General features: G+C 38.4%; 1 protein-coding gene across 4 annotated transcripts in view; it reads right to left on the reverse strand.

Annotated features, from left to right (window-relative positions):
• Window positions 1-431: 431 nt before the first annotated feature.
• SLC38A5 (solute carrier family 38 member 5) overlaps window positions 432-20,958 on the reverse strand; it is a 38,568-nt gene continuing 18,041 nt past the window's right edge. For all 4 annotated transcript variants that reach the window (XM_026676345.2, XM_087956709.1, XM_026676347.2 and 1 more), the window contains 14 exons: window positions 20,325-20,409; window positions 18,992-19,107; window positions 18,616-18,689; window positions 17,931-18,023; window positions 17,566-17,647; window positions 14,357-14,439; window positions 13,213-13,271; window positions 12,622-12,738; window positions 11,754-11,833; window positions 10,083-10,183; window positions 8,024-8,148; window positions 6,923-7,067; window positions 6,095-6,198; window positions 432-5,658 (listed from right to left, as the gene is read on the reverse strand). In XM_026676345.2, the coding sequence (XP_026532130.1) occupies window positions 5,554-5,658; window positions 6,095-6,198; window positions 6,923-7,067; window positions 8,024-8,148; window positions 10,083-10,183; window positions 11,754-11,833; window positions 12,622-12,738; window positions 13,213-13,271; window positions 14,357-14,439; window positions 17,566-17,647; window positions 17,931-18,023; window positions 18,616-18,689; window positions 18,992-19,107; window positions 20,325-20,409 (1,369 nt within the window). In that variant the 3' untranslated portion in view covers window positions 432-5,553. The remainder of the gene's footprint in view (window positions 5,659-6,094; window positions 6,199-6,922; window positions 7,068-8,023; window positions 8,149-10,082; window positions 10,184-11,753; window positions 11,834-12,621; window positions 12,739-13,212; window positions 13,272-14,356; window positions 14,440-17,565; window positions 17,648-17,930; window positions 18,024-18,615; window positions 18,690-18,991; window positions 19,108-20,324; window positions 20,410-20,958) is intronic.

Consider the following 20,958-nt stretch of genomic DNA (forward strand, 5'->3'; position numbering starts at 1 on the left):
CCGAATGAGACCTGTGCTGAACTTGGCAGTGACGTGGAATATGTCAAGAACACAAAATCCAGAAGATACAACTGAATTTGAGTCTCTCCTTTTTAAAACATTTCTATAGTTATTCCTCATTTAGTGACTCATTTAACAATCATTCACAACTATGATGGTGATGAAAAATCCTCACATTTACGACACTTCCAGGTTTGTGAAGCAAAGGAAAGCTATAGTAAGATCAGAAGCACAACTATGATTTCTCAAGCAACCATTTTGCTTAAGAACTGAATTGCTGAATCCCATTATGGTTGCTAAACAAGGATTACCTATAGCAGGTATCTCAATAGAAAGGATTATGTTTTCTCATAAATGAGCAAAACCATCATGTCCAAGTCGGGTAAGGAAGTTTATTCTAAATAATTAAAAAAAAAACTGAATACACAGTACAAGGTCAACAGTTCTTTATTGAATACCAAAATTATACAAATACTGTGTCCTTGCATCAAGTTCACATTTTGAATGTGTTCCCTCCTCCCTTAAATCTGGATCCCATTATTATTCCAAGCAGAAAGCCAGTCCCATTTAATGAAAATATAAAGAAGTAAAGAAGCTGAGGCCATCCAGATCCTAGTGGAGTAGAAGTGTTGCAGTGAGATACATATTCCATTTGGATAAGAAATGAAGGTGTGGATTTCCACAGGTCAGCGGAGAGCCAAACTCTCCCAGAAAGTATCAGGTTTCCAAACCAGGAGCTCAATTGTGAATGCTGCTATTCAGATGTTCCACCTTGCATTCCCACTGCTTTGAATTACTGGGGTAGGAAGAAAAGGCTGCAGTTGCTAAGCCACCATTCCCCCACTAGCAAATGGCTATTAGAATTATCCAACCATTATTGTTCCCTAACAGGCCTTCCATCACTGTAGTTTGGTGTTGCTATAAGTATGCTTCAAGTCATTAGTGACCTCAGTTTCTCACCAGATGCTTACAAGCATGCATATAGTGCAAGCAGCTGGCTGCAAAAAAGTTTGAAATTCCAATAGCTCAATAGCTGCACTGAAGAGGGAGTGTCAGCAACTATTCTTTTCTCGTGAATTTCTCTTTTACATGCTATTAGGACCTGTTTTGCATCTGACCACCTTATAGTCAGCTTGTGAATTCAAAGTTAGTAAGCCAAGAAGAGCAAAAAGCCCAGGCATTTACCCATTAAATGGGAGCAGCATAACAATCAGTGGCATTGGTTTTGAGGAAGCATAGGTGGATTATGTTGTGTGAAGTTGCTCCTCCTCCAAATCTAATAAATTATGAGCAGCAATAGGACGATCAGGTTCAGCAAAGGACATCCCTCTTTATGCAAAACTTTGAGTGTTGCATCCTATGTTGTACAAGCCACCATCTACTTCAGAATTCTTCTACCTTCCTTTGCCCTGTGTTCAGAAACAGATTTTGACATTGTGCTTGTTCTAAAGATGAAGTTTATTCCACAATTGGGAAGGACTAATGGAATACCACTCCAAGTAATGAATCTGTTTAGCATTTCAAAGTTCAATGTATATTACCAGATATGTAGCAGAAAATAAATGTACCAAACATGGGGCTTACTTTGTAATGCACCATGAAAATTAAATAGAATATTCTGGTCATTATCATAAGATTTGCATATATTAGAAAGTATGATCTAACAAAGTATGACAATTTCTCATTCTAACAGGAAAAGACAAGATTATAACAGATTATTTTGGGGGGCGGGGGGCAAAGCTATGGGTGTTTCCTCTGGAATGACCAAAAAATAAAATATTGCTGTACTTGTTTGGATAATTATTATAATATACCAGCAGGATTTCCAATAATTAGATCTCTATTTACAGACTCTATCTCAACACACTTTAAACCATTTGAAGTTAACTTATGTACACTTTACAGGTGGGTGGGTGAGGGAGGGTCATTCCTAGTAGTATTACTACCTTGGAACAGTGCTCTCATTTTTGCTGAGCATATGCACCCTTTTGTAAAGATACAAGCTACTTCTAATTTAATCTAAGTTTTCCATTTGTCAACTTTTAAAGGCAGAGAGCTGTTCCATGTACTGTCTAAGAATGTTGCAGCGCCAAATAATGTTGTTCAGGACAATATGTGTACCATATTGATGTATTTCTAAGAGTATTTCCTTTTCAAATTACATAGATTAATCAGCAGATTTATTCATTTAGCATATGGCAATCAGCAGAGCAAAGCTACGATGTGCGATTTATGTTGCTCGGAGGAAAATGCATAACTATTATCAAAAGGAGCAGATCATTCAATCAGGTCCTCCAGAATCTCACCTTCTCAATGGAAAGAAAATATTGAATCCCTAACAGTTTTTTTTTAAGTAGAGATAAATAAAAAGAAGCAGCAAATAAAAGCTTTTAAAAAATCTGAAGAATAAATGTAGATAATGCAGAACTGATTACATAAACTAGAGATAGGGTAGTCAAAGGAACCCTTCCATTCTCTTTCATTTTCAAAATCACACTGAGGTATTTGTGGTATAATAGAGTCAAGATTAAGGGTCTTGTGCAGATGGCAGATCAAATTTGTTTTCTGCTTCAGAGGCTATGACCCAAGCCAAAGGTTCAGATTACAAGATAATTTCTATAAAAAGAGGAACATTCCTGAGAGTTCTGACAATGGAACAAACTCTCTTAAATCTAACAGGCTTTCTTTCATTACATAGTTTTTATCAGATATGTCATGTAAGTGCATTTAAAAAGATAACCTTTAAGTGTGAGCAAGCAATTAGCAATCAGGCATTGCTACAAGGTATTAACACTTGATGAAATGTACACCTAAAATAAAGAATAATTTCTGATATTTCTGTATAAGGAAAAGCTAAATAAAAGGGGAACAAAACACAGAAAGATACCAAATAACTAGAGATGAAAAAAAAAGATGAATAATGAAACAGAGATTGTCTTTGTCAGGCTGGGCTTACAACCTTCCTACCAAAAGATTTAGTTTCCACCCATTCATTGTTAAGGGACATGCAAAATCGCAATGAAATCCATAATGCAGGGGACGTTTGTTTAATCTTTGGAATTACAGGACTAACAATTCACATGAAAGTATCAACTTTCAACTTGAAAGCTTTTTAAAGCTTTTCCAAGTTTTGACCATGATACCTTTTAATGTGACTAATTCAATGACACAAAAAGGTGAATTACACATTAGCGTCTCAAAATACAAAAATAAAGTGGCATATTCTGCTGGAATAGCAGTATTTTGTTTTGTTAAACTATCTTTACATGTAAGTGCTATTTTGGTGGGAAGGAGGGAGAGAGAGAATATTTTTAAAAATTCTGAAAAGTGCAATGTAAAAGATTCATGTCAGTGACTATGAAGATGTGAGTGGAAATACAGATACATATTACTTGTTAAATTCCTTAATAGTTTCATTGCACATAACAAAACTACACCTGTTCAGGCAGATGAAAGATGATCCATGATTAGCAAAACTAACCCACCAATGTTCTCTCACTTCCACTTCAGTATCTCTGAATTGAAAAAAGCAGTAATTACAAGGGAAAAATACTGGAGATTTAAGACATCATTATACAGATGTTGGGGGAAAATAAATCTGGTGTGTCAGTTCTGAAGGGGAAAAATATCTAAGAATGCCTTGCTGGCTTGTATATCACTTTAATTGGTCACTGAATTAATTTTGTCAGTTAACTCATTTTCACATATACAGTGAGCCCTAAACTAACTAGGTGGGTTTATGCAACATAGTAAAACCACAAAAAACTAGTCATGTATAGCATTTTATGCAAATTCAGCCATTAGATTTATAATTGGCCTGGTTAAGTATGTTGTGCAAATACAGGTAGTGCTCAGCTTACAACAGTTCACTTAGTGAACATTTGAAGTTAAAACAGCACTGAACAAAGAGCCTTATGACCATTTTTCACACTTAAGAAAGTTGCGGCTACCCCATGATCACATGATTTACATTTGGATACTTGACAACTGACTTACGTTTATGATTGTTGCAGTGTGCCAGGGTCATGTGATCATCTTTTGCAATGTTCTGACAAGCAAAGTCAATGTGGAAACCAGATTCACTTAACCATTGTGTTACTAATTTAACAACTGCAGTGATTCACTGAACAAATGTGGCAAGAAAGGTCATAAAATGGGGCAAAACTAACTTAGCAACATAAATTTTGGGCTCAGTTGTGGTTGCAAATTGAGGACTACCTGTACAGCCTCCTCTCTGTTAGTAATTTTTTTTTCCTAGTGTCATTTCAACAATTTTCAATCAAGGCTCTTATCATTTTGCTTTCTCAGCACCATTTGAAGTTAACCGAGCAGATTCACATTCAGATGCTTCAGAAATGGAATCCTAAACTCGGATGCAGCACTTAGAAATTTAATCCCTGGGGTCTAGGGAGATGCACCAATGGGAAATCACCAGATGGTGTTGTAGTGTATGTAGAATTAACTTTTCTGGATAGCCTCAGGGGAAAAAAAAAAACGTAGCATCATTCAGAGACAGGAGACAGCAAACAACATTCTCCCACAATTTGAGGCTGTTGCATTCCCCTCCCACTAGCAAGCGGCCCTTAAGTCTCCTGCTGTACCGACATGAGCCATTCTGCTCTGCCTCCTTAGGTGGGAGATTTCCAGGATTCCAGGGTCCTTAGTTCTCCTTCCTCCCTTGATTCCCAGACCTCATCTATGTCAGAAAAACCTGGAATCGTGGCATGGATCAAATAGGCATTGGGATGGCTATGTTATTTATATTCTTTGGTCTGGTAGCCAGGTTGAAATTAAATAAGAGCAAATAAATTAGATTGTCCGTTGCTTTGATCACACCCATCCAGGCATGGCATTTCCTTCGCTGTCAGTTAGTTTCATTGCTGCGGTCTTAAGTGATATCAGGCAGGAGACTGAGTGACATCAGACACTATGCCTCCATAGCAACCAGCCCCCACCCTCTTTCATTTTGGATAACAAGGATAAGGAGTCACAACTGTTGAGACATCAAGGCACCATTTGGTACAGTGACAAATTAGGACAAACCAGCCTGAAATTCCTTTCATAACAATGGAGGTGAAGGAGGAAGAGGAGAATGGTGATGGTGGGAGGAGCCAAAGTAAGCCTTGTTGAGAAGCAACACGGTAATCCTGGGCAAAGAAGACCCAAACCAAACCCCACATGGTTTTGCTAAGACATGCAATTGTTGGTGATGGCACAATATCGCCAGGGAGAACAAAAAAAAGTGAAGGCCAGAAAAATAATGCTGCTACCATAGGAGCCAGCAAATGAAGGGAGCTTATTCAGAGGCTCTGATTTAGAGGCCTAGATCTTAGAAGGACTGTAGCGAAGGCCCGGAGATGTTCCAAATTACTTTGCATTGTCATAGCACCAAGGGGGGTGGCTTCCAACACTTCTCCAAAGTGATGGACAGGTAATTATGGTGTCTCCAGGATGCGTGAGGATAAAACAGCCAAAGGCATCGCTGTTTCTCTGGCACTGAATGGTCTCCCTAGTTAGAACCACCTGGTCTCTTGGGGTCAGGAGTGGGCTTCGCTAGTGATTCACTCCAGAGCTCTTCCCTGTGGTTACCCAGTCGACGATGATAAAAGTGAGGCTCATCACCATGAAAATGAAACCAAGGGCAGCAAAACAGGCAGCCTGTGAAGGGAGGAAGAGATTCATGAATCACAATTCCTCATAACAATCTTCTCTTTTTTTCACAGAGTTTTCAGGAGGGAACAAGAGGACCCCCCCCACCAGCCCTCAGCAACCCAAACAAAATCTCTAAGAAAACATTCCTTAACCTATCTGTCCAGCAATTTCCCAATCACCTTGGGTTCAACAGCCTTAGCTTCCAAAACGCTTCTCCACAAACTTTGTTTCACACTAATTCTGGGTGCAAAAATAACCACCTCATCTTGTTGCGGTGATTATAAAGATTGAGAAAAATCAAAGGAGCCTGGACAGAAAGCCACATTCCCTCATAAGCTCCAACCCTTCTGCACTGAGCCTTTAAGGAAGCCTTTGCCCAATTCTCTAGAATAACTCCCATGTTGCACAGCCCCCTGCCCACCTGCTTGCCAATAGCCAATACCTGGATTTTGGGTCTTGATCGTAGTGGTTCTTTTTCATTGGGGATAATTCGGATGTAGAAAATGCTAGGAAGGATGAAGATGAGACTGGGGGCTGATGTGGCTCCTGAGGAAAAATGTACCCAGATGTTATGAATAACCACCCAGCATTTACACTGCGACAGCTCCCCTCCCAGCCCTAATACCTGATTGGCTCAGATACACCCAATACATATCTTTCTCTAGTTTTATGGGATTGGGCAAATTTTCCCCTTTCCCTCCTTCTCCAGGAGAATTTGGGATTATTGTTTTGGGAGACTGCAGGCAGTTCCTTGGGGCAAGGAAGACAACCAAGAAACAATGGTCCACAATGGAGAGGAGAAAGCAAAGATCATTCTTCTTCACTACCCAATTCATCCTTGGAACTTTCATAAAATAAAAATAGAAACCATAAATTAAAATGGAATCGAACTGTAAATCAAATAAATTTAATCAGAAATGGAAAAATCTGATGCAGGGATCTATTTCTTGGGTGGAAATAAAATAAAGGCCTAGTTAGAACTACAAAAAGCTCAATCATTGTTTTATGTGTACACAGTTTAAAGGCATGTCTTTTCTGTCAGTTTGAACCAAAGGTTCAGAGATTCCGCCAGCGCCACCTTGTGGTCTGAATGAATTCTTATTTTACTTCTCTATATATTGATAGATACTTTTTCCTATTCAAGGGATTGCAGTTACTGGGGTCCCTAGAACAACAGAAGAACAGAATTGGAAGGTACCTTGGAGATCATCTAGTCCAACCGCCCACCAAATTTCAATCTCACATAGGTAGAAAAGTGTCCCATACTTACCAATGACTCCAAAAATATCCTTGATGTTTGGCACAAAAATGACAAGGAGGTTGACAATGAAAAGCAGGCAGAAGGCAATGATGACATGACGGATCCAACTGAAATCTTTCTTGGGGAATAGCAACTGCTGGATGGCTCTGCGGATCTAGGAGTACAGGGTGGCTTTAGCAAAGAGGTTTATGTAAAGAGATACCTGCTTTACGTAAGGGCATATAAATAATTGTCTAGTTAGAGATTGAAGCATACTATTCAGTTCACACAACATCCTTTATTCGTGATTAATTGAATCATAGTTTACTCAATTACAGGTAATCCTCATTTAGTGACTATAGTTGGGATTGGAAAATCAGTCATTAGGTGAAACTGACTATGCTTATGATCTTACTACAGCAAAGTTATTTTTTCATTCGGTGGTAATTACAAACAGTTGTTCTACGAGGGAGTCACTAAGCAAGGACTATCAATATTAATTTTCTGTGCTTGACCACAAATCAGATAACTTGAGTTCACAGGCTAGGCTAAAATGTGGTTTCTTAGTTGGTGGTGCAGTTTGTTATCTGAAAACATTCCTGCTTAACCGCTTTTCTAAACTTATGGCACTTCAGAGGAAGCATAGTTTACTTGGACTGGTGAAGTTTCATTACTTTTTCTCCATTCACATTTCTTATTGCAGATAACAAATTAGCCTATTTTGCAATCATTATGGAAATATTTTACATGAAGTTGCTTGTATCATTCTAAGAAACTGCAATGGTTGTTTGCTTTTTATTATTCGTCTTTCTGCCTTTTGGCTACTTATGTCTCAGAGTTGATTACAATAAGAGTACAATGCAGAAATAGGATGGAAATGGAAGCAGGAGAAAACATGGCAAGAATATTTATAGTATTGTGCCCCACAAATTTAGGCACAATACACCTTAATATAAAGGTACATGCCAAGTTTTTTTCCATGGACCCATTCCCATTATGAGTGGCTTAAATTTGCCAACTCCAAACTTGACCCTGGAGTCGAAAAGCAGAAAAGAGAGCAATCACACAGGCCTAGGATTAAGGAGGGGTGATGGTAAATTATTAAGCTACAATGGGAGAGAAAGATCTTACCGGGAACAGAACCACTGGCACAGTGAGGGTCACAGCTAGGAGTACAGCCAATCGCACAGAAAGGATAAGCTTGTCTAGAGGGTCAACTCTGATGTAGGTATGCAACATCTCTGCTTCAACATTTCCTGGCAAAAACAGAAGGAAGGCATTTAGATATCAGAAAGGTGGAGGCTGTAGAACAGAAGTGGAAACCTTGTGGCCTCAAAGCTACAAATGTTCCCTTAATTTCTTTTGGAGGGGTGTCTACGGAATCCCCTTTGGATCAGGCTACTGAAAGTTCATTCTCCCATTCTTTTGAGGTGAGGAACAGAATAAAATTTCCATGTAAACTCTGAAGTATGTAGTCACAGCACAACAAATAAGCAGAGAAACTCTCCAAATTCAGTCTTGCTGACATATGAAATGCAACCCCGTTCCCTTTGTGGCCTTCTGCCCTAGCCTCCATATTACTTATGACCATTAAAAGGCAGCCCTCTTTTTAAGATTTTGAAAAAAAGAAAAGGGAACAAAACTCCCAGTCTTTAACTGTCTTGTAATTTTTATATATAACACTGGTATTTAAGAGAATATTTTCAGACACTAGACCTTCCAGATGAGGCTCTGGAATTATGGAATCTTTACAAGAATTGCAAACACAACTTCCACCATAGCTCTTGCACTGTAGCTCTTCTCTGATCTTTTATTTCTTCACTAAGATCATGTTGTTGTTACCCTCTGCAAATCAATGCAAGCTTGGCCTGTTTCAGGGGTTTCACTGTATTAAAGAGATATTGATAAAATGTATAAATGGTTTAGAATTTCAATTGCCTTAATATATGGTAGCTGTATATGGACTTCCCCCTACTTGTTCTTCATTTATGCTTAAAAACATGTTTAAAATCCAAATGTCCTGTTTTAAATGGATGTTCTTTGTTATATTAATTCCCCAGAGACGAAGTGTTTTAAATGTAAATTTTCTTGGTACAAGCTTTAAAAAAACACAACTACTGCTCTTGTTACACAAGGTTCAGAAGTGTGTATTTTTACTTGGAGAACACTTCGCTAAATGCTCAAGAACATCTCACTGCAAAGTCTGTGAGATATGGATGCGAATGATTTGCAGTATCTTTCTTGTCTTCCTTTAAAAGGACTATATTATATATTTCATTGGTAAAATAACAAACGGTTCAAATAGAAACATCCTGTGTGTGTCCTCCAGCCTGTGTGCTGCCTTTAGTCCAAAGATGGAACTGCATGGGAAACAATCAGAACAAGAAATGTCTTAGAAACAGGCTAGAAGCAGGTCATGTTGCCATTGGATCCGACAGCTATGATGTATACACATTCTTAAGAGGGTATTTTTATCCTATTGCTTGCATGTTTTTTTTTTAAAAAAACCATGGCATATATACTCCTTTTATTTTAGCTTTTGCACAGAAAAAGAAGATGCCAATTGAGGAAGCCATAACATACAAAAATATTTTGCTTATCCAATATAAAAAGAAGCATTCACATCTCTACAGGGGTGTGACTTCTGAAATGTTCCTCTTCTTTCCAAGTATGTTCCTATTGAGGAAGAGTAGTCCATTAAGGATAGCTGTTCTAAAATACCCGGCTCAACCAATGCAAATGGGAATTCATTTCTTCTCTCAAATGTGATGAGAAAGAGCACTGTGAAGCCAGCTGAGAAATATCTCCCATCCCTGGAGAGGGGAGAAGATCCATTTACAATATTTTTTGCTTCTTAAAGAAAGGTGAAGCATAAAGGTAGCAGATATTTTTTCCTTCCATGATTTCCATGGAAATTTTAAGAAATCCTCTCGGTTTTATTATAGGTTTTAATAAGAACAGATATTAATTATATATTATTGATTTATGCTTATGCTTTGCCTCTATTATTTCTAGACTGTCTTCTGAATATATAAAAGGAAGGACTACAATCAAAAACACGTAACAATTAAGCATCATACCTCTTGCAGCCATGGAGGTCAACCAAAGAGGGAAATTCTTCCTTTCCTGTGTATAAAAGAGAATTAAGTGGCACCCCCAATAGTACTTCCTGAGAGGAACTGTCCCTTACCATAAAAGGTGAGGTAACCAAAGATAGCTGTCAGCAGATACATGGAAAACATGGCCAGGATGGAGACATTGGCTACACTCTGCATTCGACGCTTTGAAGGCCTAAGCAAGACATAAATTTCAGATCTCATTAAAACTTAATTAGGACTCCAGTTCCTTAACAGAATGGGATAAGTGAGTTGGTAGACCAAATCAGAAGTTTGGGCTTTTAATCTTTGCTGCTGAAACCTACCAAGTCCTCAAGTGTCCTCCCATGAGGGCCTCCTTCCAAAGAGAGGCCTTGAGGGAACCTAAAAGGCCATGCAACATGTTTCTACTCCATTCCATAACTCCAAAACCTGCATTCCACCTGGTACTATATTGAAATTCAGAAATCTAGATTACTGTTCCAGAATCAAAGATGGTTTACCAGACTGCAAACCATAGGCTTTATTTTCTGCAGGGAACAATGCATCTTCAGCTTCTTCTAAGCAAGTCCTTCATCTTCTCCCCACTGTGATGTTTGGCTGTCCAAACTGCCTGCTAGAATTGCCCTCCACATCAGTGTTTCAGTGAACACACAACACACAATCCACAAGTCAATTAACAATCCTTCTGCTTGTTCTTGGAATTCAGCCAGGGAGGAAAGGAAGGTTCAAATGACAGTGTTCAATAGCTGTATCTCATCTAGACTTTGCCATGCTTTCTTTTCGGATAGCATTTAAGACTTCACTGTTTGGAAATCCTCCAACAGTTATTGCAGGTTATGTACATTTACCCTGAAAGAGCAGGGGGGAATGGCCTCCATTTTATTACCCTTTCTTTTACCAGTGCATACTTTGCTGGCCTGTTTCTGATCTGCATTTCACAATCTTGAGCTTGGTCCATCTGGCCATAACTCTGCATTTTTCAGGTCCTGCTGCATCTCTCAGCAACAAACTACATGTGAGGAATGAAGCTGCTGCTTACCTGACGAAGACCACAGTAGTTTTAATTTTATTTTTTAGTGTAAGAGACTAATTTTGGTAAATGTTATACAAAAACTCCACATTCTGAACAGTTTTGTTTCGTTTCGTCAAATGCACAATTGTCCGAGCACAATCAGTCAGGGATCAGGGCTATCTTTCTCAGAGAATCATGACACTCCTCCCAAAGTCACGACTACCCATAAAATGACTGAAACAGAGGTGTGGGGCTTTCTGTGATGATGTCAAACTCTGGGTGTGAAAGCATTAGCCCTTAATAACCTCCCAAGCATAAGAAGATGGATTTTGCTCTCCTATGTTTCTTCCATTCTACCTTCCTGTTCTCCCACCATAATTGAAAGGGTCCCAAAGAAAAGTATTTCATTTGAGCTTTTTTCCACATCTGTATTATCCCCACATCTGCTGTACGAATAATTCCCATAATCCCCAACAGAACTGATTAGGGATAACAGACCGTAGATCACAAACCTGGAAGGTATAACACTGGAAAACTAGGAATAGTGTAGAGTGCTGCTAACCATGCCTGTTTCTTCCGCATTCAGCACTGCCCTTCCCAGTTTTCATTGGGAACAAGACTAAGTGAATCTATTTTTTAGCACTTTTTTTCTCCACAAAGTTAAATTATTTTGCATGTTGTCCTTCTGCTATTCCATATATTCTTTTAGAAAATTCAGAACCTTTCCATTGATGCTGTCAACTTTTCTCACCTGCGCAGCTCGGTGTAAATAGGAAGCACTTCTGGATGGCAAACAAAGGCAAATGCCAAGATGGGGATTGCATATGCAGTCTAGAAAGAAAAGGAAAAACAGTTCAGTTTTTGTTCTAAGCAGAAGGTCTAAAACTCAGAATTTTTAGGTTGCTCTTCCTCATTCATATATTACAGTTGTTGTGAGTAAATACAGAGAACAGCAGTAGGACTATTTTACTGGAAATCTCATTAGTAAAATTAAAAAGCAGGGTGTTTTGTATAAATGTATATTGTAATTTTCAATGAATTATTAAATACATTACAGTATAGATATTTTACAGGAAAAATGGGAACAAAGAAATTCCAACTTATCAATTGCTTTTCCTACCTCTATCAACTTCACAGTTGCTTCCTGATTTGTTATATAGGTACACAACCTGAGATCTCAAAGCTACATGTACTCCTGAAAAATCTGGGTATAGCCTAAAGAGCTTCTCCAAAAGTTACCAAAGAATTTTATACTTGTAGAATATTGTTCCCCTTCTCAAAGAAAATCTGTAATTCTAGGTACAATTACTAGGAATAATCTGGGGATCCTATTGCCCCCCCTCCAAATCCCAGTGACCTTAGTACTATACTTCAATAAAAGAAAGGTGGGGGGAAGCAATGTGCTATAAAGATCAAGATGCCCATAAAGATTGAGCTTCAAGTACGCTTTCAGGCACAAAACTTACTATGTGATTAGAACATAGTAGCAGACAAAAGTCCATTAATTCACTTGCACCAGCAGATTCTGCAGGCCTCATATAGCCAAAACTGTATCTCCCTGCTCTATCAATACTCTTAACGTGTTCGATTTCACTAGATTCAGATACTTTCATACTAACCTGAGAATTGAGAGGAAAGGTTTCAGTACTACAGGTATCATGGCTGGATTCCATGGTGCTATTGACCACCACAGTATCATTGAAGGGACAAGGGATCTGGAATTTCTTGTAAATTACCTTTGTGGAAGGAATGGAAAATGGATGGTGAGCATCAGGAAGGAGTGGATGAGACAAAGCAGCAACAAAAGCAGCAATTGGACACCTTTTCCAAACTGTGCCTTTTCCAAAGCACCAGAAGGCAAGGCAAGAAACAGTGGATGGAAACTAATCAAGGAGAGAAGCAAGCTGGAATTTAGGAGAAACTTCACAACAATGAGGATAATTAAACAGTGGAAACACCTTGCCTTCAGAAGTTGTAGGGGCTTCATCACTGGAGGTTTTAAAGAAAAGACTGGACTGTGATTTGTCTGAAATGGTATCGACTAGTATCTCCTGTTTGAGCAGGGGGTTAGTCTATAAGACCTCCAAGGTCCTTTCCAGCTCTATTCTGATTGAGAACCTCTTAAAAGATTGCGACAAATATTTCCTATTTAAATCTGGCGCTTTTTCTTTCTGGGAGAAGCCAGAGTTTCTGGGAGTTATGTAACTCACCGAGGTGAGAAAGAAACACATGCAGGTGAGTGAGAGTCCACTGGTATAACCAAGATAACCTGTGAAAAGAAGGAAGGGAACAAAGGAATTGCATTGATCTTATATACAGGATTTTGATAAAAAGCCTCTCAAAAGATTTTACAGCAAAGAAAGCTAAACATGGAAAAGAAAGCCATCATTAATTAGATATATCTGCTCTTAAAAAATAATACAACTTGGACAGCATCCTTAATTCTAAACTGATGCAATGGCCTTCTGAAATTCAACATCTATACTATGTGAAAAATTTGGGAGAAACCGTGTAGAGTTCAGCCTTGGAGGATGTTTAACAATTACATGCAACAAATTCCAATTTAGAAAACAGAAATAACAAAGCAACAAGAAAAAATGATATTTTTTAGTATATGTTTATCAATTTGACATATTGGTGTTCAACTTGGGCTTCGTTCAATTTACATTTATTTTTGACATAAAATGTATCATTGTTGATTGGGTGTGGAATGGTTAATCTGATTTTGAGTATTACTTTTACGACAATAGGTGATCAACTAAATTCAAACTGGAACGATTCAATGCCATAGTATCGGATTACTACATTTAGTGAGAGATTGGATTAGAGGCTCTTCCCAGAGCTTTTTCAACCCTTATATTCTATGATTGTATTAATTTATTTAATCAAATGATGAAAATGCAAGCACACACAGGTGACAATCTTCTGTCAGCCCAGATGAATTGAATGAATTTAGATGTATCAGATTTGAGCTCACAGTTTAAATTCAATCAAAAATCCAATTTGGAAATTCAATGCAATTGAATTTAGCAATGCACATACTGGGGAGGGGGGAACCCTATGGAATATCGCTTTTCTGCTAATATTCTTCTGTGCCCCAAATAATTCTCTTCAACAATAGGTTGCAAGATCTGTGTCAATAGAAGATCCTCGTAGGAAGCAATTCCGATTCCCTACAGTTGGGGGTAGCACTGATGTATATGCCTCAACTTATAAGGCTGAAATGACACAATCTTGCCTTGAACTTAAGGTAGAAAACCAGCAGTGACGCAAAAAAGTACATACACATGATCAGACAATATTTATCCAAGCACGCACAAGCAGAACACAGGACAAACATTTTCTGTCACTTACCTAAATGTTTCATCAGAGCCAAGGGCAGGATGACACTAATGCTGACGACAACTATTAAAATTTTCTCATTCATGTACCATTCGCTGAAAATAAAGCACCACAGTTGGATGAATCCATGAACATTATAGTTTACCTCACTCTCTCTTTTTCTCTCTCATACACAGAGTGAACAGTAGTAAAAAAATAAAAGAAGAACTCCTGTGTGTTTACAGACAGACAGACTGACTGACTGACTGACTCTTGGCAGGTGCCATCCTTTTTTTTTTTTTTTATCCTTTTACCTTTTAAAAAAATCTTTTTTCATATGGACTGAAAAGCATGGAATACAGTTTTGCATCTGGATACTTGACATTTTCCTTCCCAAATTTAAATCTGTATTTATTTTAATTAGCAAATATAACTAGCCAAATGCTACCTACCCTATTTTTAAAAAACTCAAAAAAGAACTCTACATATGTTGCCTGTTACAGGTAAGAAGTAGGTATCAGCCCCACTAGGCCATTATTACCAATGATGACATTTGACTGTCATCCAGAAGAATCAAGGATAGAGGATTAACTGATAAAAGAGTATTTTTTCTTTTCTCTCATCCAGTTACGTCCAATTCTCAGACTGCTTGGGCAAGTCCCTATAGTTTTCTTGGCAAGGTTATTCAGAAGTGTTTGCTACTGTCTCCTTCCTAAGGCTGAGAGAAAGTGACTAGTCTAAGGCCACTCAGCTAGTTTTGTGCCTAAGGCAGGACTAGAATTCAGTCTCCGGACTTCTAGCCTGTTGCTCTAACCAAATTGACTCTACAAGAGTATATAAAAGACAACAAAAGGCCATTTTTCCCAGCTTAAATAATCACCAAGTACATGAACTTCAAATCCCCAAAATTCTCCAGCCAATGCAGCTGTTGCTAAGAATTTTTACAGCTGAGATCCGTGCATTTGCAGGACACCAAGGTTAGGAAATGCTTGAGAGGAACTGCTGGGGTAGAAGTAACGCTTATTTACTGATGACCACAATTTGTATCTGTTTACAATTAGTCCTCATGGGATTGACCAGAAATCCAGGAGCTATTCAGAAGCGTGACAATATGTAAACAAGTGAGCAGTGAATGACCAAAGTGACTTGAAACTTCTCTTGCACTACGCCATTTCTCTTCTTGTTTTGTTACTTGCAGAGTTGCAGCGGCATCCAACCAAGTATTTTATTACAAGGAAACAAACTCTTCTCTGTTCCTGTTCCAGATTTCTTCCTCAAACTTTCTTCCATTCTAACCACCCTCTCTTTACTCCAGGGGTCCTCCAGGGCTTGTAATAAAGAAATACTCTATTGCTATTTATAACAAAACTTTTAATGACAAACATTTATGAGATCAGTTAAAGTACTGTAGATTAACATGCAAAGAACTGGAGTGCAACGGTATTGACATAACCTAATTTAAGTTTGAAGGCTACTCTTCAGATCTTTTTCTCTTCCATCTTTACCCCAGTCCATATGAAAAACAGGGATGTTTTTTTAAAGACATACAGGTAAAGTTGAAATACGGCTTCACTTCCAAATTTATCTGATTTAAAGCTGAAAAAAAAAATGAAGTAGCATCACACATAGCTGTATTTTGACAAGTATAAATCTACTTTAGAAATCGTGTCCACTTTACTGTCTGTGGTAATATGGCAATATTCCAGTTCAACAACTTTTTTTAGTTTAAAATAGTACACACAAAAATCTCATCACTTGTAACGTAGGAATTCTTTTAAACATCTTCCCAACTTTACACAATACATGAACACATATTGTTTAGTAACCTTTTTAAAATAACAAAAAAAAAATGCCACTTCTTTGGTCCTTTGACACATAAATGACCTTAGATACAAGCTTTTTAAATGGATATTCCCACAATGTAAATCTACTTTAAATACAATTGCCCCTTTTTCTTCCCAACTTTCAACAACATATTTCTTTCAGGCATGGTTGTCAACTTGTAGGGGAGAAAGACAAATATTAGTGGATTTTAATACTAACATATGGCCCAAGATGACATCCAATAGCATTTCATCAGAACTTGTGGTAAAATTCTTTTCCACCCCTAAATGGAAACTCAGGGGACAGTTTATGATCCACAAGGGAATAATCTCTGTATCTCCTTTCCCCATCCCATTTCTGTGAGTGGGGGTTTAAGTCTGCAAGCTACAGAGCATTGTGGCTTGGTCCCAAATTCTCTTGATCAGGGGAGGAATGTGAATAAGGCACCAAGCCCCAGAAGATCCATTTATAGAAGGAAAAAATAGCCAAAAAGACCAGCTGCTTCCTTCCATAATACTACTCAGAAACCCCTTAGAACAGCTCTGGAAAAAAAAGGGCTGTGTCAGAGTGAAAAAGGAGGAGGGAAAGAGCCGTGATCCTCATATATATTCCATCTCTAATTTCATTTTAAGTCACAATGGCCATAAGGAAATATCATTAAGAGTTCAAGACAAGTCCTGAAATAATCGTGGATCTGGTTGGGTTTTATCTAGAGGTCACAAAACTCACTTAACTAGTTCAGATAGTAGAACCATTCATCCAATATGCTACACTTGATTAGAATTAATCTTGTTCAGTTTTCCGGTGCCTTAATATATTATCTGAATCCAACCTATTTAGAGAGTTTATGTTCAATGCATGTTGCAAACACAATAAATGGATCAACTCAGTGAACAGGTTAAGCATGTTTGGTGAATAATTAAAACTGTGCTGGACACTGTCAAAATCCAGAAAGTTTTCAACTGGAAATCACCCTAGACTTAGCATGAAGAATGCCCAAGGATAGCAGCAATGCCTAACCACGTAACCCTGAAAAATACCAAAACAATAGAAACTACCTGTAGGTTTCTTTGTCATTCTTTTTGTAGGCAAGCATTTTATTTAACCTCCTCTAATATAGATTACAACTTCCACTAGCACTATCTATGTTGACTTGAGATGATGTAAATTATATTCCAACGAATAGAATGTCAAATATGGGGAGATTGGTATAATTCAGCTGGCTGGCTTTCTTTCTTTCTTTCTTTCTTTCTTTCTTTCTTTCTTTCTTTCTTTCTTTCTTTCTTACTTTCTTTCTTTCTTTCTTTCTTTCTTTCTCCCCTCCCCCCCTTATTGAGGAACTGCTGCATTTTCATCTGTTCTGTGTAATTTCAGTCAGAATGCAATCAGGAGCAAGAAGAGCAGGGAGTTTTGCTTACCCATTGTTTGCTGTCAGCCCTAAGAAGGTTTGGATCACAAGTGGCAGTTCAGATTTAACAATGAACAAGTAACTGGACATAGCTGTGAAAAGAGAAAGCTGTCAGGATCTCATGAATTTCTTTTTTGGGGAAGAGTGAAAACAGTAAGGTGGCATTTGATTGCCCACTCTTATCCTCAGGATGAACACTGGATATTGGTCACAAATCATCATCGCCATCAGTTTATAGAAGTCAAGATCACAATGCCCCAGTCCTTTGCTCAGTCTTCTTCATTGAACTTCATACACACCTCCAACTATCAGAAGCAAATGTATACACCACTTTGTTTCCCCTTTCTGATACAACAGCGAAGTGGGAAACCTTACCTCCTATGTTGTGTATTGAGATTATGACAGCAGCCACCACTTTGCCCCCATGGCCAAAGGCCTTCAATCCCAGCTGTTCATATGCTCTAATTCCTAAATAGGAGAAAGAGAGAAAGGGTTCAGATAAGGTTGGTTTATCATTCTAGGGTGATAACACTACCAGTCTATTCATCTTAACCACTGTTCAAAATTATGCTCCTTTCATGCTAGCAGTCAACACGCTCATCAATCCAGTTCCAGTAGGAATTGACACATTCCTCAATGTATTGAGAGTTAAAAAAAAGCATGCAGCTCCTTGGTAATAATGATGACCTAAGGACAAGTTGTGCTCTTCAACCACAATCTGTCTGTGCAACAAAAAGAGCCATCTTTGAATGCCAGTCCAGCTTCCTGCATGGCCCACTGATCAATTTCAAAACCAAGTTTCAAGGCATCTACAGCCTGCACTAATTCTTGTTAGGCCACAGTCCTTGGAGGACAAGACTTTTAATGATCCAAATTGAGAGAAGGCATAGATTCTAAGAATAGCAAAAACTGTTGAACACCTCTCTGAAATCCCTTAATAAAAGGCACCCCTGTATTGTATTAGTTCTGTTTCTACCCCCAATGAGCAGTATGGCTATGGCCAGGGTCTTACCCTGTGGCGCATAACAAACACTATGGAATCTCCTGAACTGTGACTCACCAACAACTCCAGCACACTTCAGCAGCAGATGAATGGAATAGGAGGAGAGCAAAGCAATGCAGATCAAAAGGATCCTGGAAGAAGGACAACAATGAATGTCAACCCAATGCTTCTTTCACAGAAATGGACCAACTCTGGAATGCCTCTTCTATGGAGACAAAGAGAACTCTTTCCAATCCTCATCTGGACTGAATTCTAGCCCAACCATACTTGAATTCACCAATTCTATCCAATCCCTGCTTGGGAATTAGTTCTTACAATCCATCCAGCAGCAGACCCACAGGTGGAAACTGTGGCTGAATTTCTACTTGCTTCCTCCCCCTTGGATTGTGGATTTTTTTCCCCCTGGGTACCAAGCTGTGGGAGTTACACTCACACAAAGAGGGTGATTCCCGTATTCCTCATGGCATAGGCCAGGCCCAGGATGCCACTCCCCATGATGGCGTTGCTCAGATTAAAGACTGACATCCCAAACGAAGTCTTTCCCTCAAACTGCAACCAAGATTTAAGAAAAGAAACAAAAACCGAATTTCAGAAATTGGGTGGAAAATAGCCTTTGGGCCATAGGGAAAACAAAACACTAATCCTAATAGAAATACCGGTATAATACATGAGGCTGAAGGGGAAAAATGATACCAATCATTAAATATCCAAGGGTAATCCAGAAAAGAAAGTTGAAGTGGCAGAACACCTGGCCTGCATGAGTGTCCCTAAAAAGTTACCAATTATTATACAATGACCAACATATTGCACTGTACCAGTCTGATTCTTACAGTTTTATACATTATGCCATATATTTTTGAATGTCTGCATTTGACTCAGGTCTGTGGGAACATACCAGAATGAAGACACAACAAAAGATGGTTCTCAAAAGAAGAGATGATTCAGTGTGAACAGAAGGAAGCAATGACAGTCAAATGAAAAAGAACCAGGAGATAAGAGAAGTCTATAAAGGTGGGGCCGGTTAAGCCTTGATGGAAATTATAAATATAGGTGGCCATGATATAAATAGATAATAAAACATAATGAGGTAATACTTCTAAAATACCTACATGATAATATAATATGCATGCTAACAAGAAGAAACATCACACATCGGGCAACATCCAGAAGCCTGAGATATTCTGGAAGCCAGATCTTATGTCTCAATGCAACAGTTGTGCAATGACATTCCACCACCACCACCCGTGAAAAAAAAAATGACACTTGTACAAGGAAAATTCTTCAATCCTGCTTCATTAGGTCATGCTGGATTGGTAGACATTTGCAAACTGCATTAAGAAATAGCTGAGACATTTGAATTTTACTTTCAATGGTAAGTAGAGGAATGGGAATAAACAGGAACTGGTTGCTTTCATGAGGAAAGTACTGTCATGCCATCCTACTGCAAGCTCGGCCCTTTTGTACAGAATGTGCATGCAACATCATGTTGCACATATAAGAGATGGGCCCTTGGTGCTTGCTGGACTGATCAGTGCTAACACTAGCACAGTGTTTGACTAGCACTGATGATGTTACCTAGTTTGGGTAATGAAATGTCTACAAGAAAACAACCAAGCTCAGAGAGCACCAAGGACCGCTCATGTCAACCCTGAATTACAATTATTCTCCTTTATTAGTACACATAAAAGAGTTAATCCCTCTGTCACAATTCTGCACTCCCTGTGGACACAGCTGAGTTGGAGATATTTGATGACATCATCACCTACATCAGTGAATTGGCTGAATTTCTTGCTGGCAGCATTAGGCAAGAAGCCATCTTGTTCTGCTGAAATACGTTCCTCTTCCTCATACCTGAAATGGAAGAAGTAGAAAAGGTCAGTGGAGTCCTATACCAGAACTGCATCTGTTTAGCATCACAAATCAATGGCTCAAGCCAAATATTATACAGGTTATGCTGTGTTCTAATTAAAGTGTCAAGTCAAGATGGAGAAGAAAGGAAATGAAAAGAGAGGAAACAAAGTAGATAAAACCATCATGTGTTATTGTACTTAGCATACGTATTGAACTATTAATGTGATTGACATATTGTCTGGTTGTTCTAATAAATAAATGTGTTAATTTAAAATTATATATATATATATTTGGCAATCTTGACTCTCTTGCCAAATTCTGATGTAACTATACAATGAAGCCAGTGTGTTAATATTAATGAATTAAATTATTACCAAGCCTTTGCTTCAAATATTTGGAGATAATTACTATGTTGGGTTGTAACAACTATCCTGAATTGGGAACAGCTAGACCAGCCTTCCCCAGTCTGGTGCCCTACAGATCTGTTGGACTAATTCCCAAAATCCCTAACAGCCAATGACATGAGACAGAAAGCACAGTAATCCCAAA

Source organism: Notechis scutatus, chromosome 2 (assembly GCF_049901735.1).
Source record: "Notechis scutatus isolate UNSWTSFEM ecotype Mainland chromosome 2, rNotScu1.2, whole genome shotgun sequence".
NCBI lineage: Eukaryota > Metazoa > Chordata > Lepidosauria > Squamata > Elapidae > Notechis > Notechis scutatus.